The sequence below is a fragment of the Mobula hypostoma genome, chromosome X2 (genome assembly GCF_963921235.1).
Source record: "Mobula hypostoma chromosome X2, sMobHyp1.1, whole genome shotgun sequence".
Taxonomy (NCBI): domain Eukaryota; kingdom Metazoa; phylum Chordata; class Chondrichthyes; order Myliobatiformes; family Myliobatidae; genus Mobula; species Mobula hypostoma.
Genome location: NC_086129.1, coordinates 12,405,563 through 12,423,408, shown reverse-complemented (window position 1 = coordinate 12,423,408; position 17,846 = coordinate 12,405,563). Strand labels below are relative to the sequence as shown.

At 40.1% G+C, this 17,846-nt stretch overlaps 1 protein-coding gene across 1 annotated transcript in view; it reads right to left on the bottom strand.

Moving 5' to 3' along the window:
• Positions 1–753: 753 nt before the first annotated feature.
• The window catches only part of LOC134341040 (A disintegrin and metalloproteinase with thrombospondin motifs 15-like), a 57,786-nt gene continuing 40,693 nt past the window's right edge, over positions 754–17,846 (bottom strand). The window contains exons 5-9 of the mRNA XM_063038786.1: positions 15,023–15,306; positions 10,144–10,321; positions 6,441–6,616; positions 4,857–5,032; positions 754–2,961 (exon numbers count right to left, since the gene is read on the bottom strand). Of these exons, the coding sequence (XP_062894856.1) occupies positions 2,175–2,961; positions 4,857–5,032; positions 6,441–6,616; positions 10,144–10,321; positions 15,023–15,306 (1,601 nt within the window). The 3' untranslated portion in view covers positions 754–2,174. The remainder of the gene's footprint in view (positions 2,962–4,856; positions 5,033–6,440; positions 6,617–10,143; positions 10,322–15,022; positions 15,307–17,846) is intronic.

The following is a 17,846-nucleotide window of genomic DNA, read 5'->3' as shown; positions in this document are numbered from 1 at the left end:
TCTAAGTGACTATGGAATGATTATTGACATAAGACATGGTGGTTTATGTATCTTAGAAACTACTGATATCCTAGGATTTTCGTGCACAACACAGCTTACAGAGAATGGTACAAAAAATATCCATTCAGTGTCAATTTTGTGGGGGGGAAAGTGCTTTGTTAATGAGAGTGGTCAGAGGAGAATAGCCAGATGGGTTTGAGCTGATAGGAAGGTGACAGTAACTCAAATAATCACACATTACAACAGCGGCATACGGAAGAGCATCTCTTAATGCATAGCATGTTGAACCTTAGAGTAGATGGGCTATGTCAGCAGAAGACCACAGGCATACATACACTTGGTGACCACTTTACTAGGTGCAAGAGGTACCTAACAAAGTGCCCACTGAGTGTATTCTGTGTGATAAGGGACACTGTGAACTAATCCACTTGACAGTATTGGATGAGATGTCTTTAAATAATTTAGTGGCAAAATTCCCTTTCACTCTTGGCACTAATTGCATGTCAGATCATCCAGCTGGACACAAATCCTCCACATTTTGTCTCATGAAGCTGACCCTAAGCTTAAACACGAGATTCTGCAGATGTTGGGAATCCAGAGCAACACACACACAAAATGCTGAAGGAACTAAGCAGGTCGGGTGGCATCTATGAGGGGAATAAACAGTCAATGTTTCGGGCTGAGACTCCTCATTAGGATAAACCTTTCTATATGTCACTATCAATAATATGACCAGCAGTTCATAGATAGTTATGGTTTTATTGTGCACAATTAAACAGATGTATACATGGTATACATAACAGCCAATAAACGCTATTTATGCCCTTTGCAATTAAAAAATGCAAAAGAGTAATATAAACCCCAATAACATATGAACCATCTTTTAGATGGAAGAGCAGTAACTGCAGTCCCTCCCAACCAGAACACAAGTGAAAGGGTTACAGAGTCTGGTATAAATGATATTTTCTTTAAAAAAAAGTACTGCACAATACAAAGAGAAGATTTAACAACCATCGATGCAAGTGGCTTTCAACTTTAGTGAAATACTAAGAATTTGAACCTTTTCTTGGATGAAACATTTGTATGAATTGTTTCTTCATGTAACAGATATATTTCTAGAATTATCACAAATGTTTGCAGGCAAGGTATAAAATGTGCAAACATGGACAAAATGTATCACTTCATAGTTATAATCTCACCACACAAAAAATGACTTGAATTGTCAGTTTGGTTTTACATTGATGGTTTTTGGAACCTAATACACACAATAAATAATGTTGCCAGCATACAGAAAATGATTGATGCACCATGTAATATTGTCCCTATCAGAATAAATTATTATATATAAAACATAGTTTACTAAGAGATTGTCAGAAGAGATCATTTTGCGAACAGGTTCAGCTACCAGATACTATAATGCTCACCTCAGACATAACGTCTGCAGTGTTTAACCTGACTTTAGCAAAAGCCTAACACCTTTTTAAAAAATAGAGTTAGGATCTAGTGTAAAATGTTGCAATGGTGACATCAGTTAAACCTGACCAAATGTCACATTACATGTCACACAATAGTATTACTGGGTAAAATATTCTATTGGTTTCACAAACAAGTTTTATCTTCCTAATATATTTTATTTTAAAAAAGCATATTAAATTCCCTGTTTACAAATGAACTCACTTCCACATCTCTGAAGTTAAGAATGGTCACCTATTACCATTGACCTATTAATATATCACATTAGGACATCCCTGCATTATATTTATTGCAGTTGCACCTACACTGGTCCCTGTATTATTGTTAAACGCTCAATGGTGGAAAAAAAACATCATCAAACCATAGAAATCTTTGACTGCTTCTAACTTGGTGACAAACTGCATTGTGTAAGTGTCCAATAGGCAGTCATCACTTCTTACATTAGTACAAGGTCAATGAAGTCACCAAATCAGTTTAACGCCAACATACAAATGCCAGAGGTAGACTTCAACATGTAAATTTTAGGTAATTTCATTCCTAATTATACATCACAGATCTCCATGTTTCCCAATGTGAAGCAGTTGTTGGTTTTAATATTCCATTTGGGTTCAGGCGTAACAGATATAGCCATCACTTTAAATCACTGATCACCTGCCATTACTAAAGACTATGCTATCTGAAATAATATCCACTGAGGGTTTTCAGCAAGGTCTAACAGTGCAAAAGTCCAGCTCTTGTGGCTTCTTCCTTATACTGCAGTGTTCCCTGGGTAACGCGTGGCCAGTATCAGCCTTACATTTGATTAAACGTCTCTTGAATCCTTTGCCGCAGGTCTTAGAGCATGGTGACCAGCCACCGATCTCCCACACCGGGCAAGGATCTCCACATTGCCGGATGACTTCTGGTTTCTGGGTGGTGTCACAGTCAAATGCTATTTTTCCGAGATTGTCTTCACACTCAACAGATCTGTGCTGCAACCCATTTCCACATGAAACAGAACACTCAGACCAGTTTCTCACTACCCATTTATAAATAGGCCTCTTATAGTCTGGTTGCCGCAAGTTTATTTTATTGAATTTGCTCAAACTTTCATTGTTCAATGAGACTCCTTTTGTGTCTTTTTTATGAGGACTATGCAAAGATTTATCTTCCCTATTGTCCTTGGGTAGGTAGAAGGAGTAGCGGACTCGAGGGGGAGTCATTTTTCCAACTGATAGGACTTCAATAACCAATGGTTCTTGGATGGGTCTAAAGGCTTGAAGGCTTTCAACAGAAGTTGCTGTCCCACTATACCGCAGCAGGCTTCCCTTTATGACAATGTCCCGTTCGACCGCAGAAACAATATAGTGACCATTGAGTATGTACTTTCCATGTTCATTCTTAACAGCCAGATAGTTGTCATCATTAGTCATGCCTCGGTATCCTCTTTGCTTGATATCTATACTGGTGGCTCCGACTGGAATCCTCACAATATAATTATATCCATGTCTGTTGAAAGAAAACAGCTTTAATACTGTAATTATGGTAAATAATATTATTTGAGAATCTCTCTTCTTCACGAATTCTTTATTCCACCTTTCATAATCCCAGACCTTCCTTTTCTTTTTAGAGAGAAAGAGGATGAGAGGTGACTTGATAGAGGCGTGCAATATGATTACAGGCATACATTGAGTAGATAGCCATAGACTTTTTCCCGAGGTGGAAATGGCTAGTATGAGGGATATAACTTAATGTCGCAAAGACCTTTTCAACCAATTGATTTCTTGAAGTATAGTCACTGTTATAGGACCGTAAGATATAGGAGCAGAATTGGCCCACTTGACCCACTGAGTCTGCTGTGCCGTTTCATCATGGCTGATTCATTTTTCTCTCAGCCCCAACTCCTGCTTTCTCCCCATATCCCTTCATGTTCTGATCAATCAAGAACCTGTCAACATCTGCCTTAAAAATTCCCAATGACTTGGCCTCCACAGCTGCCTGTGGCAACAAATTCCACAGATTCACCACTCTCTGGCTAAAATTTATCCTCATCTCTGTTCTTAATGGAAATGCCTCTATAGGCTGTGTCCTCTGGTTCTAGACCTCCCCACCATTGGAAGCATCCTTATATGAAGGAGCATAATTTTAAAGTGATTGGAAGGGACATCAAAGGTAAGTTCTTTACACAGAGAGTGGTTGAAGAATGGAAATTCCCGCCAGGGGTGGTGGTAGAGCCGGATACATTAGGGACATTTAAAAAACATGGATGATAGAAAAAAGGAGGGTTATGTAGGAGAGAAGGGTTAGATTAATCTCAGAGTAGGTTAAAAGGTCAGCTCAACATTGTGGATTGAAGGGCCTGTACTGAGTGGTAGTGTTCTATGTTCTATGTTACAAGCCTGAGCTTTCTATAACCCAATCGATGGAATTTTTTAAAAGTGGTCCATTGTTTTCTGAATTGTGAGGCTCTGCAGCTTAATTTTGTTTCCAGCTTTGATCATGTGACCTTGCCAAATGAGAAAATTGCTCACAGTCCCTCAACTCCTACTCTATGTGTTGACCAGAGTAAGTGAACACAGCTCTCAATCTTCTCCCCTCTCCTTGTTTCAAAACTTTGATCCCATCCAGTGTCTTTCCCAGAGTACTCTAACTATTTATCAGTGCTATAACAATGGACACATCTACGTTATCTACAACATGACTAGGTGATTGTTTTAATAGCTAAAGTCTGTACAGAGCTGCACCAACATTGCTCCATTTTCACTGTTCACTTGTTCTAGTCTAGTTCATCTTCAGAGAAGTTTCATTTATTGGGTATTTCCTTAAAGGTTGATAGGCATTTTTCACTATGAAAATATAATGATGTTGACTTTATGATCCCTCTTGTGGCTCCCTCTCCTTGTTTCAGCTCTTTGATCCCATTCAGTGTTTTCCTCAGAGTAGCCTAACTGTATATGGTGTTATAACAATGGACACTTCTATGTTATCTACAACATAACAACATAACGGGGTGATTGCTTGAACATCTCGAGTCTCCACAAAGTTGCACTAATTTTGCTCCATTTACAAAAGAGTTTCACTTATTGGGTGTTTTCTTAAAGATTAAAAGGCATTTTGTCACTATTAAAATGCAATGGTGTTGACATTATGTTTCTACTTGTGTATGAAAATGAGAAATTATCTTTGAACTTGTATCAGAGACATAGGGTCAAACACTATGGACACAGGACCTTTGACCCCACTGTGTCCTTGACAACCAAAAATACCTATCTAAACTAATCCAATTTATCAGCATGTAGCATTAGTTAACTCTCAAATTATAATTGTCTTTAATGGTATTAAAGTGAAATAATACTATATTAATAACAATTAAGTATAAATGAAAGGAAAAAGGAGAAACATACATGGGCTTTGTGAATAAGCCTGAAACTTTCTTGCAGCTTTTGTGATCGCCTCCACATATTCCACACTTGTCAAATTTCTTCTTGGAGCCCAATCTTCCATCACAACCAGCTTTTATACACTTGCCTTGGACACACACGGCTGAAGTGTCTGGCATGCATGGAGTTCCATCCACTACCTGGAGGTTCAAGATCGAGATTGTTTAATGTCATCTCCAGTACACCAGTATAAAGGAGAACAAAATAATTGTTACTCCAGATGCCATGCAGTACAAAATAAATGGAAGATTAAGAACACAATAACAAAATTGAAGCACAATAAAAATAAATACATAAGATAGCTAATATACATAGATTGATTGTATGTCCATAAAGTAACACAAGGCTGTATATGAGGTGACTAACAGGAAATAATAAAATGTTGGGTGGAGATGTTGATCAGCCTTGCTGTTTGAGGAAAGTAGCTGTTTTTGAGTCTGGTGGTCCTGGCATGGACACTGTAGCCTCCTCCCTGATGGGAGTGGGACAAACAGTTTGGAAGGACATAATAATTTAGGATGCTCTTTCATCCTCTCAATTCTGCTTAACATTTTGTAAAACTTCTCTGCCATGATTCGGTATCCCTTTCGATGTAGGGAACCAGAATTCACATCAATCTCTGTGTAGTGCAGTCAAAGTTCAGCACTCATTCTGAAACATTCCACTGTGTGGAAGGAGCAGATGATGAAACAGATTTCCACCAGGGATGGCAGAAAAGTAGGATATTTTAAAGTAAGGATGGTGTGTATTTCCACTGTAAAGGGAAATGAAAATCAAACACCTGTAGACACTGGAAACATGAACGAAACGTTCCAGACCATTGAGTCACACTCACAGAATATGGAATAAGACAAGATTGAGATGAGGAGAAATGCCTTTACCCAAATAAGATGAATGCCAGATTCTCTACCACAGAGTGCTCTGGAGGCTAAAGCATTGAATATATTTAAGGAGATAGAGGAAGAAACAAAACAACATTTAAAAGATATTTGGACAGCTATATATGTTCTCGAGTGATGAGGTGGAGATATGTCTCTAGCAAATGAGGTGCAAAGTGCTCCTCGCCTCTGCTAGCCTCGGTAAGGTGTAGCACCTACTTAGTCCCTGATCATGGTCATGTGAAGCCATGGGAACAAGCGGTAGATGGTTGTATGAGTAGCTGGTGCATATCACAAGTCTTGGTTATGCAACCACTGACACCAGGCAGACAATCTCTGAAGAGTATTGATAATGGCTGTGGTCACCCGTCTTGTAAAGACACTGCCCAGAAGAAGGCAAGGGAAAATCACCTCTGTAGAAAAATTTGCTGAGAATAATCATGGTCAAAAGACCTTGATTGCCTATTTCATACAAGCAATAAAGTTAACAAGTTTAAAAAGAAAGCACCTGGAGTCTGCATTCTAAAGAGCGAGTCACTTGAGAAAAACACAAGGAACTAAATGATTAAAAACTCTCATTAAACAATTCAGGTGCTCTAAAAACCTCACAGCCCAATGCTCTCCAGCATCCCGCACAAGCCCGAAGAGCTCAGTACAATATTATGCTTACCTTGGGTGCAAGAACATAGAAGTATCCAGTTCCATTTGCTCTGCACACAAGCTTGCATTTGTCCCTCAGAGATACTCCTGAGTATTTTGGAACCCACACAACAGATGGGGCAAGTCTATTGGTATTGACATTGTAACCATTGAAGGATTCACACTGCTCCTCCCTGAAACTTTTACCTGTAGTTCGAATGGAAATATAAATAAAAACAAAAACAGCAATCAGAGGGGATTAACCATAACTAATCATCATATCTGTAGTGTGGCAAGACTGTTCCTTCACCCTTGACTATATTGGATCTTGATGTTTCTGTGATACAAAGGTGCTTCCGAAGTCAAGAATGAGGCATAAAACTTATTGCTTATGTCCATTTTACTAAACGTCACAAGAGCAAAGATAAAGAAGAAATGTTGAGAAATCAAAGAAAAGACCCTACGAAAAAGCTTTTGTGGGCATCTCATACCCAGACTAGAGATAGCAAAATTTCATTGGTAACAATTAACATAAAATAGCCAGGTTCATGTGATGTGATACCTGCTATGGAAAACTAAAAGGGTTCTAGAAAATACAGAAGCAACTATACCATAATTACTGGAAAATTCAATGAACAATTACCATAGGCCACAGGACTATAACATGTAGGAGCAAAATTAGGCCATTCAGTCCATGGAGTTTTCTCTGTTATTGAATTGCCTGATTCTGCTATTATTTGGCCTAATAATTAGGCCATTAGTAAGCCAAATAATAGCTTAATTCTTCTCCCATGTCTTATAGACTTACCTGTGAAAAGAGGAACCAGTCAACATTTTCATCAGGAGGAAGGGTCTTCAACATGAAATGTTGACTTGCTTCTCTTTCCAATAGCTCTGTTTTTGTTGCAAATTCCTGCTTTTGCAGTTTTATTACCTGTGACCTCAGCAGTTCTATAACTATATTTACTCTGTCAACAAATTTTCCATCTTTGGACTCTGACTTACAAATTCTTACCAATGACGGGTAATGAATGGTGTTTCTAGACCTGCGAAATTCTATAACTTCCAATGACAATTCAGAGCATATAAACAAAGAAATTAAAATAAAATGGTCAAATTTTTACTATTCAGATGTTTTTATATACTCCAATGTGTGGTGAATCTGTGGAATTCATTGCCACAAAGGGCTGTTAGAAGCCACGTCATTGGGTATATGGTGGAGATTTATGGGTTCTTGATTAATCAGGATGTCAAAGGTTACACGCAGAGGCAAGGTGAATAGGATAGAGATGGATAATAGAGTAGCCATGATGGAAACCCAATGGGCCGAATAGCCTGATTCAGTTCCTATGTCTTATAGTCTTGTGGACAAAGGAGTAAATGTAACATGAAACTTTTGGGGATTTTCTGATGAATCAGTTTCTGCTTTACTCTTACAAATCTGTCCATCATTTTGAGTGATTCCTTTCAACAATGTAATTAAACATAATTTCTGTACTCGAGAAATTCTCCATTATTAATAGATAAAATAGACATTATTCTTCAACTGATATGAATTTAATAGAGTGAATCCACTCTGGTCCTATCTCGGTGTTCCTGGCATCACTGTGGTGAGTGCAGTACTGTGCAAAAGTCTTAGCCACCCTATTTTTTTATATGGATTCAGGTGGTATGGCCTCCACAGACCCCTGATCTCAACATCATCGAGGCTGTCTGTGATTACCTGTTGAGACAGAAGCAAGTGAGACAGCCAAAGTCTGCAGAAGAACTATGGTAAGTTCTCCAAGGTGCTTGGAACAACCTACCAGCCGATTTTCTTATTAAACTACACAACAGTGTACCAAAGAGAATTAATGCACATTTAAAGGTAAAGGGTGGTCACACCAAATATTGATTTGATTTAGTTTTTTACTGTTTATAGTATTTCCTTAATATTTAGAAACCTTTCATTTCATTATTTTTGAAAGAATCTTCACTTTACAGAGTTTTTGTTACATGTGCATAAAACTTTTGCACAGTACTGTAAGGTAAAATAGGCATTATTCTTCAATTGTTACAAATTTAATTGAGTGAATCCACTCTGGCCCTATTTCACGGTTCCTGGCATCACTGCGGTGAGTATACAGTATGTCTCAGTAATGACTAAAGCGAACATCTGTGCCACTTATGAAAATATTGAACAGAGTCAGGGAAAGTATTGCTGTTTCATTGAACAAATCTTCTGAGCATATGACTGCTTTGAATGTATAACATCTGTTTCCCCTTATTTAAAAAGGATAGTGATTTGGGGATTAAATCTCAGACTTTACAAAACATTTTTGTAAGCGCAAAGTTCAAAATTCAATATTATAAAGAACCCTCTTTGCATTTTCTTTCACAAATGAAGTATTAATTACTTCACATGAAGAGCACTACCACTTTCAAGAACTTTTTTTGTTCAGGTTAAGCTGGTTACAAACTGGTTTCAATAAAACTCCTTCATCCTGCTTCAGAATTGTGTATGTTTTCCTCAACTGGGTGCCTCAGTATTTGCCTCTCTGGGTGAAATTGCCATCAATATTAACAATCTATAACTTTTCAATACAAAGTGGAACTTTCCAGTGGCTAAACATTTTAATTCCCATTTCCATTTTGATCAGGTTGTATGGAAGACCAGCAGTTGCCCATGCTGCAAGTCTCCCCTCTCCACGCCACCGATGTTGTCCAAGGGAAGGGCACTAGGACCCTTACAGCTTGGCACCGGTGTCGTCGCAGAGCAATGTGTGGTTAAGTGTCTTGCTCAAGGACACAACACACTGCCTCAGCTGAGGCTCGAACTAGCGACCTTCAGATCACTAGACCGATGCGTTAACCGCTTGGCAACACATTTCTATTTTGATATGTCGGTTCATGGCTTCCTCTTGTCCCAAGATAGGGTCACGCTCATGGTGGAAGAGCAACCCCTTTTCTTTCTGGGTAGCCTCCAACCTGATGTCATGAATATCGATTTCTCCTTCCGGTAAGGATTTTTTTTCCCTTCCCCTCCCCTCTTCTTCTGTTCCCCACTCTGGCCTTTTACCTCTTTTTATCTGCCTATCACTTACCCCTAGTTACCCAATCCTTCTCCTCTCCTATCAGATTCCTTCTTCTCCAACCCTTTACCTTTCCCACACACATAGCTTCACCTATCACCTTCTAGCTCACCTCCTTACCCTCCCCCCACATACTTTATTCTGGCATCATTTCCTTGCTCTTCAGTCCTGAAGAAGGGTCTCAGCCTGAAACTTCGACTCTTTATTCATTTCCATAGATACTGCCTGACCTGCTGAGTTCCTCCAGTATTTTGTGTGTGTTGCTTTTCAATATAAAAATTCAAATCACTTCAAAATCAACCCTGAAACAACCAAAACTGATTGCTGGAAAATGCAGCCAGCAAAGTGCCGGAAAAAGGGATGGGTTCTCAGTAACAGAAGGATGAAAGCACTCTATTCCCTGAAAGGTAGTCTGTGTCAAATCAGAAAGGAAGGAGTTGATGAGAGACGAGAAAACAAGGTAATGATGATGTGTTAGATCTCTTGAGGAAACCAGATGGTAAATCATCAGTTTTAACGGTCCTATTTTATTCCTTACTTTACGATAAACTGTGCATTACAGAATGTATGTAATGGGATGGCCCCAATAAACAGACAGCACAAAATACATCTGTTGTTCAAAGCTGGATAAGTAACACAATGTGGCTTCAATAAATGTCTTACCATTGTCAGGGCATGGCTCCAAATTGCATGAACGGTATTTGACACGGATCCCTTCACAATATCGTCCTCCATTGGCCGGGACTGGTTTGTTGCATTCTCTCTTGGCAAGCTGCACACCACCTCCACATGTACGTGAACATGACCCATAAGGACCCCATTTTCCCCATCTTCCATCCACCTGCAACAGATAGAGATCATTTGTACAGGTGCCAGCCCTTTATGCCATGCCTGTATCACATACAATGTACTTGGTGCCAATATTACAAAATAATAAAGTCTCCATGACACCATTAACATTAAATGAAACCCAGCTGTAAGTGAGCCTTAGGTCCCACACCACCAGGTTGAGGAACAGTTATTATCCTTCAACCATCAGGCTCTTGAACCAGCGTGGATAACTTCACTCACCTCAACTCTGAACTGATTCCGCAACCTATGGGCTCACTTTCAGGGACTCCACAACTCATGGTCTCAGTATTTTTTTTTATTTGGCTGTTTATTTATTTGATTGCCTATTTAGCAAGTTATTATATTTAACTGGTATTTATTTTTTTATTAATTTATTTATTTATGTGCTTTTTTTGTATTCGCACATTGGTTGCTTTTGTCTTTGTTTTTCTGTATTTTTTCACTGATTCTATTGAATTTCTTGGTTCCACTGTCAATGCATGCAAGAAAATGAATCTAAAGTAGTAGGAATGGTGCCTCAGGAAGACAGCTTCCATTATTAAGGACCCCCACCACACAGAGCATGCCCTTTTCTCATTGTCACCATCAGGAAGGAGGTACAGAAGCCTGAAGGCACACACTCAGTGATTCAGGAACAGCTTCTTCTCCTCTGCCACCCGATTTCTGAATGGACATTGAACCACTGAATGCTCCCTCAATACTTTTTTTAATTTGTTTCTTTTTTGCACTACTTATTTTAATTAAACTATGTAATTTACATATATACTTACTGTAATTTAGTTATTTTTCTATTTTTGTTATGTATTGCATTGTACTGCTGTCACAAAGTTAACAAATTTCACGACATGTGCTGGTGATATTAAACCTGATTCTGATTCTGTTAGTCATTGACACAAGCAACGCATTTCACTGCATGCTTCAAAGTTTTAATGTACATGTGAAGTATAAAGCTAATCTAATCTAATTGAAGACTGTTCTGTTGACCATAAAGTTTATTGATTTCAGTTTCATTATCTATAAGTAGCAATCTTTGCAAACCAGGAGAGCCATATGCTTCTTTGTAATTCATGCAGTATAACATTGTGCTGTTATACTAAGTAAGATTTTTTTTATTTCTATAACACAAGCCATATCTTGGATGAAGAAAATTGTGCTGGGTCATAATTATCCACTTATATTTAATTGCTATCCCACAAAATCTTATCCAGATGCTTCATGGCTTGTTATGGTGACGGCTCTGCCCAACATCACAAGAAACTGCAGAGAGTTGTGGACACAGCTCAGCACATCATGGAAACTAGCCTCTCCTCCGTGGACTCTGTCTACACTTCTTGCTGATTTGGTAAAGTAGGTACCATAATCAAAGATCTCATTCACCCTGGACTTTTTCTCTTATGCCCCTTCCCATCAGATAGACACAAAACCTTTTGTATGATAGGATATGCTTGACCTCACAATATAATTCATTATAGCTTCATTTTCTGCCTGCACTGCATTTTCTCCATAACTGTAACACTTTATTCTGCATTCAGCTATTGGTTTCTCTTGAACTACAGTACTGTGCAAAAGTCTTAGGCACCCTAGATTTTTTATATTGTTTCAGATGGTATAGCCTCCATAGAGCCCTGATTGGAACATCATCGAGGCTGCCTGGGATTACCTGGAGAGACAGAAACAAGCAAGACAGCCAAAAGTCTGCAGAACTGTAGCAGTGGTGAAGCTGCGGAATTCTTTGTTACAGGCAGCTGTGGAGCTGTTATTTTAAAATAGTAATCGATCTAATACTATTTGCATTTGGTAAAGCAGCCAGCATAATTAAATCTTGTTGTTTGTCTTCGTCCATCTTCATCCATTACATCACAGTTATTATTTTGTGAGAGCAACAATGGAAGATAAAGCAAATCATGCCTGACAATGTTTCCTGACATTGCTTTGTAACTGTTTTACAGAAGAACTGCTTCTGAACAGCCGATGCACAAGTCTGAGGGTTCACACACCTCAAATATATAGAACATAGAATAGTACAGCACAGTACAGGCCCTTCAGCCCACAATGTTGTGCCGACCCTCAAACTCTGCTTCCTATATAAGCCCCCATCTTAAATTCCTCCATATACCTGTCTAGTAGTCTCTTAAACTTCACTAGTGTATCTGCCTCCACCACTGACTCAGGCAGTGCATTCCACGCACCAACCACTCTGAGTAAAAAACCTTCCTCTAATATCCCCCTTGAACTTCCCACCCCTTACCTTAAAGCCATGTCCTCTTGTATTGAGCAGTGGTGCCCTGGGGAAGAGGCGCTGGCTATCCACTCTATCTATTCCTCTTATTATCTTGTATACCTCTATCGTGTCTCCTCTCATCCTCCTTCTCTCCAAAGAGTAAAGCCCTAGCTCCCTTAATCTCTGATCATAATGCATACTTTCTAAATCAGGCAGCATCCTGGTAAATCTCCTCTGTACCCTTTCCAATGCTTCCACATCCTTCCTATAGTGAGGTGACCAGAACTAGACACAATACTCCAAGTGTGGCCTAACCAGAGTTTTATAGAGCTGCATCATTACATCGCGACTCTTAAACTCTATCCCTCGACTTATGAAAGCTAACACCCCATAAGCTTTCTTAACTACCCTATCCACCTGTGAGGCAACTTTCAGGGATCTGTGGACATGTACCCCGAGATCCCTCTGCTCCTCCACACTACCAAGTATCCTGCCATTTACTTTGTACTCTGCCTTGGAGTTTGTCCTTCCAAAGTGTACCACCTCACACTTCTCCAGGTTGAACTCCATCTGCCACTTCTCAGCCCACTTCTGCATCCTATCAATGTCTCTCTGCAATCTTTGACAATCCTCTACACTATCTACAACACCACCAACCTTTGTGTCGTCTGCAAACTTGCCAACCCACCCTTCTACCCCTACATCCAGGTCATTAATAAAAATCACGAGAAGTTTAGAGGTCCCAGAACAGATCCTTGTGGGACACCACTAGTCACAATCCTCCAAGCTGAATGTACTCCCTCCACCACCACCCTCTGCCTTCTGCAGCAAGCCAATTCTGAATCCACCTGGCCAAACTTCCTTGGATCCCATGCCTTCTAACTTTCTGAATAAGCCTACCGTGTGGAACCTTGTCAAATGCCTTACTAAAATCCATATAGATCACATCCACTGCACTACCCTCATCTATATGCCTGGTCACCTCCTCAAAGAACTCTTTCAGGCTTGTTAGACACGATCTGCCCTTTCACAAAGCCATGCTGACTGTCCCTGATCAGACCATGATTCTCTAAATACCCATAGATCCTACCTCTAAGAATCTTTTCCAACAGCTTTCCCACCACAGACGTAAGGCTCACTGGTCTATAATTACCCGGACTATCTCTACTACCTTTTTTGAACAAGGGGACAACATTCGCATCCCTCCAATCCTCCGGACCATTCCCGTGGACAACGAGGAGATAAAGATCCTAGCCAGAGGCTCAGCAATCTCTTCTCTCACCTCGTGGAGCAGCCTGGGGAATATTCCATCAGGCCCCGGGGACTTATCTGTCCTAATGTATTTTAACAACTCCAACACCTCCTCTCCCTTAATATCAGCATGCTGCAGAACATCAACCTCACTCATATTGTCCTCACCATCATTAAGTTCCCTCTCATTGGTGAATACCGAAGAGAAGTATTCATTGAAGACCTCGCTCACTTCCACAGCCTCCAGGCACATCTTCCCACCTTTATCTCTAATCAGTCCTACCTTCACTCCTGTCATCCTTTTTTTCTTCACATAATTGAAGAATATCTCTGTGGGAAACTTGCAGATCTTTACAGAATGGGTTTCAGAATCAGACTCAGGTTTAATATCACTGACATAGGTTGTGAAATTTGTTGGTTTGCAGCAGCTGTACAGTGCAATACATAATACATAAAATTATAATCTACAATAAGAAATATATTAAATGTATTTTTTAATCTAGGCCTAAGTTGATACTTTGAGTTGTCAGATACTTGATAGATTATCATACTCATTAAAGTAATTTTGTTAGAATCTATTTGATTTGGCTAACTGCTTTTTGACATTCATAACTTGATATTCAGACCAGGCACGGACATATACTTCAAACGTAAGTTCTCCATTTGACAGAATTTCTGGTGTGATTCATTTCAAAGAAAAAGTAACAAACTTATGCAGTTATTTTGATATATCTACAACACTAAGGATAACAGTTCAGTGACGCAAAGTTAATGATTATGCTTCCAGCCAACTAAAATCACAATGCATTATTGAATGTTACTTCTGAGTGAACAGAAACATTGTTGGTAAAATGAAGCCAATGAATGCTTGTGGGTAAATGATAAACCAGCCATGCTACGACTGATTCAATATAATCCACACATTAAAAAATTATTATATTTAGATGGGAAACAAACAAGATATACCATGTAATCTTAACTGATTGTAACTAGGAAACAAACTACTCCATTCTTTAACCATAAGTCCAAAAGACATAGGAGCAGAATTAGTCCACTGGCTGATTTATTATCCCTTTCAACACCATTCTCCTGCCTTCTCCCCATAACCTTTGATACCCTGATTAGTCAAGAACCTATCAACCTTTGCTTTAAATATACACAATGACAAAATTGATTTTGAGAGGTACCAAGGTGATGGTTTTGAGTCACAGATATTACCTTGTGCTTTGTCACATCATGCATTGGCACACAAGTGCCCTTCATACAGAATTTCCCATCTCCACAGCGTGTTCCATCTGCCCATGGGAAGTGTCTCGTCTGGCACACCAGCTGCCCTTGGGCTCTCCCTGTACACCACAGTTTCAGGCAAGGCTGCATGTATGGGCATGGCTTCGAGTTAACCCCAAATGCCAGTTCACACTGCCTGTTCAAGTTGTAGCTCTCACCAGGTAGGTTGTTGGGTAATGTGATAGGTTTCATTGGCTCATCCAAAAGGCAGTCACCTGTGGACAGAAGAAATTAGCAACTGAGGCTCCATTGATATAGGTCAGTACAATCAAATCAAAATATGTTTTGTCTTGATTGAGAGGCTCGATCCAAAACATCAATTATCCGATTCCCATAAGACCATTAGACATAGGAGCAGAATTAGGCTATTCAGCCCATCAAGCACTCCAACACTCCATCATAGCTAATTTATTAACCTTCTCAACCCATTCTCATGCTTTCTCCCCATAACCTTTACAACCATTACACCAACCATACAATAAAGTGGCACATGCATCCTTTGGGTAAGTAACATGTAAAAGTTAGATGTGTCTATGGAACACAAGAACATAACAAGATGGTAATGGGAAAAGGCCAATCAGCCCATTATGTCTGCCTTAATATTTAACATGATCATGGCTGTTCCCCAGGCTTCATCGCTTCTGTCCCATTCCCCTTACGCCTTCAGTTCACTGGTCTTTTGAAAATACCCCCAATGACCTACTCTCCAGAATCAGGCAGGATTCTGGAAGTTCACCACCCTCTGCAAGGAGAAGTTTCTGCACTCCTTTACTTTAAATTCAAAGTGAAAGTCAAACTAAATTTATCATCCAAGTACATACAGTATATGTGACCATATACCACCTTGAGATTCATTTTCTTATGAGAATTTACAGGAAAATAAAGAAATACAATATAATTTATGGAAAAAAACCACACACATAAACAAAGACTGTGCAAATAAATAAATAAATAAATAAATAACACTGAGAGTCCTTGAACACCTCCTAATCTTCTGACTGTACCCCTTTGTTGGTGGTTCTCCCACTGAGTGGAAACACCTTAATATTGACCCAGTCATGCTATCCAACCCTCTCACCCAGGAATTAGCCCACTTTATCTCATATGGACTATCTCCATTCTCATATTTTTTCTTTCTCCCTCTCTCCCTCTTCCCCCCTCCCCCCATTCCCCTCTCTCATCCCTGACTTGTTTTACTGATCATTTTCAATCAGTGCCCTCTGCTTACCAATCCACCTGCCTGTGGAACTAACCTTTTATCCAACACTTATAGAATTATAGAAATTCGTTATTGAAATGTAAGAGAAGTGAAAGGAGTTAATTTGAAATTAACAAAGACCATTTTGGAGGTTCCTCCACCATCAACTCTGCTCTCAAATGCATCTCCCCCATTTCACGTACATCTGCTCTCACTCCATCCTCCCGTCACCCCACTAGGAATAGGGTTCCCCTGATCCTCACCTACCACCCCACCAGCCTCCGAGTCCAACATATTATTCTCCGTAACTTCTGCCACCTCCAACAGGATCCCACCACTAAGCACATCTTTCCCTCCCCCCACCCTCTGCTTTCCGCAGGGATCGCTCCCTACATGACTCCCTTGTCCATTCGTCCCTCCCATCCCTCCCCACTGATCTCCCTCCAGGCACTTATCCTTGTAAGCAGAACAAGTGCTACACATGCCCTTACACTTCCTCCCTTACCACCATTTAGGGCCCCAGACAGTCCTTCCAGGTGAGGCGACACTTCACCTGTGAGTCGGCTGGGGTGATATACTGCGTCCGGTGCTCCCGATGTGGCCTTCTATATATTGACGAGACCCGACGCAGACTGGGAGATAGTTTTGCTGAACACCTACGCTCTGTCCATCAGGGAAAGCAGGATCTCCTAGTGACCACATATTTTAATTCCACATCCCATTCCCATTCTGATGTGTCTGTTCACGGCCTCCTCTACTGTAAAGATGAAGCCACACTCAGGTTGGAGGAACAACACCTTATATTCCGTCTGGGTAACCTCCAACCTGATGGCATGAACATTGACTTCTCTAACTTCCGCTAATGCCCACCTCCCCCTCGTACCCCATCTGTTACTTATTTTTATACACACATTCTTTTTCTCTCTTTCCTTTTTCTCCCTCTGTCCCTCTGACTATACCCCTTGCCCATCCTCTGGGTCCCCCCCACCTTGTCTTTCTTCCCAGACCTCCTGTCCCATGATCCTCTCGTATCCCTTTTGCCAATCACCTGTCCAGCTCTTGGCTCCATCTCTCCCCCTCCTGTCTTCTCCTATCATTTTGGATCTCCCCCTCCCCCTCCAACTTTCAAATCCCTTACTAACTCTTCCTTCAGTTAGTCCTGATGAAGGGTCTCGGCCTGAAACGTCGACTGTACCTCTTCCTAGAGATGCTGCCTGGCCTGCTGCGTTCACCAGCAACTTTGATGTGTGTGGCTTGAACTTCCAGCATCTGCAGAATTCCTCGTGTTTTGGAGGTTACTTCCTCTTTTTTATCCTTCCTCACTTCAATCCCTCATAATTTTGAACACAACAGCATATTTTTTCTTATCCTCCTCACTCTAAGGAGAACATTTCTTTCATCCCCATTCTCACAACATATGAAGATCACTTCCATGAGTCCATTCCAATAAATCTCCTCTCCACCGTTGACATCTTTTCTGAAGCGTGGGTCCCAGAAATGTGCAGTAAATTTATTAAATAACCAAAATGCCAACAAAGTTCTTATCATAGATTTAAT